Source organism: Egretta garzetta, unplaced genomic scaffold, assembly GCF_000687185.1.
Source record: "Egretta garzetta isolate BGI_Z169 unplaced genomic scaffold, ASM68718v1 scaffold135, whole genome shotgun sequence".
NCBI classification, from domain to species: domain Eukaryota; kingdom Metazoa; phylum Chordata; class Aves; order Pelecaniformes; family Ardeidae; genus Egretta; species Egretta garzetta.
In genome coordinates, this window is record NW_009259594.1 from 980,924 (window position 1) to 981,614 (window position 691).

Here is a 691-nt window from a genome sequence, read left to right on the forward strand (position 1 = left end):
TGGGGGGTCCTGGCTGGGTGGGCCCCAGCTCTGGCTGGTGGCACGGCCCCCCTTGAAGAAGAGGTTGACAAGGGTCTTGGAGCGGTGCAGCCCCGGGGGGGCTCCCTGTGCCCCTTGTACCTCCGGCTTCTCCTTCTTCCGCTTCTCCTCTGGGGACAGAGAGGGGGGGTTGGAGTGAAGGGGCCAGGAGATGCCACCTCAGATGGTGTTTGGGGGCTGGGAAGAAGCCTGGGCTGGGAACCTGGGGGTGCTACTGGGGACTGGAAGAGAGACCTGCTGCAGGGCTCAGGTGGTCGGAGGGCAGGATGGGCGCTATGCAGGGCTATAGGATGCCCAGGGCTGATGGCCAGGTGCCCATATGGGTGGGGGTGCTGGGGTAGGGGCCAGGGACTCTACAGGATGCCTGAGCAGGGGACAGGCTCTGTGAGGGGCAGAGGCTCAGCTATGGGATGCCCAGGTCTGGAGGTACAGGGTAGGGGGGAAACCCCAGCCAGGGGTGAGTCCCACCACGTGTAGGGCCATGCCCTGGTGCCTACCAGCAACGGTGAGGTCACTCTGGGAGCGCGTGATGGGCTGCCGGGGCCGGCTCAGCGCCAGCAGCAGTGCCGTCTTGGGCGAGTGGGCGAAGGTGCGGCGTGGGTGGGTGCCAGAGGCCTCACGGGCACCCTGGCCCCGGATGGCCGTGTCCCGC

At 67.6% G+C, this 691-nt stretch overlaps 1 protein-coding gene across 1 annotated transcript in view; it reads right to left on the reverse strand.

Annotated features, from left to right (window-relative positions):
• Nucleotides 1-691, reverse strand: part of PDZD7 (PDZ domain containing 7) — a 7,657-nt gene that overhangs the window by 2,698 nt on the left and 4,268 nt on the right. The window contains exons 9-10 of the mRNA XM_035893639.1: nucleotides 537-690; nucleotides 3-149 (exon numbers count right to left, since the gene is read on the reverse strand). Coding sequence (XP_035749532.1) covers nucleotides 3-149; nucleotides 537-690 — 301 coding nt within the window. The remainder of the gene's footprint in view (nucleotides 1-2; nucleotides 150-536; nucleotide 691) is intronic.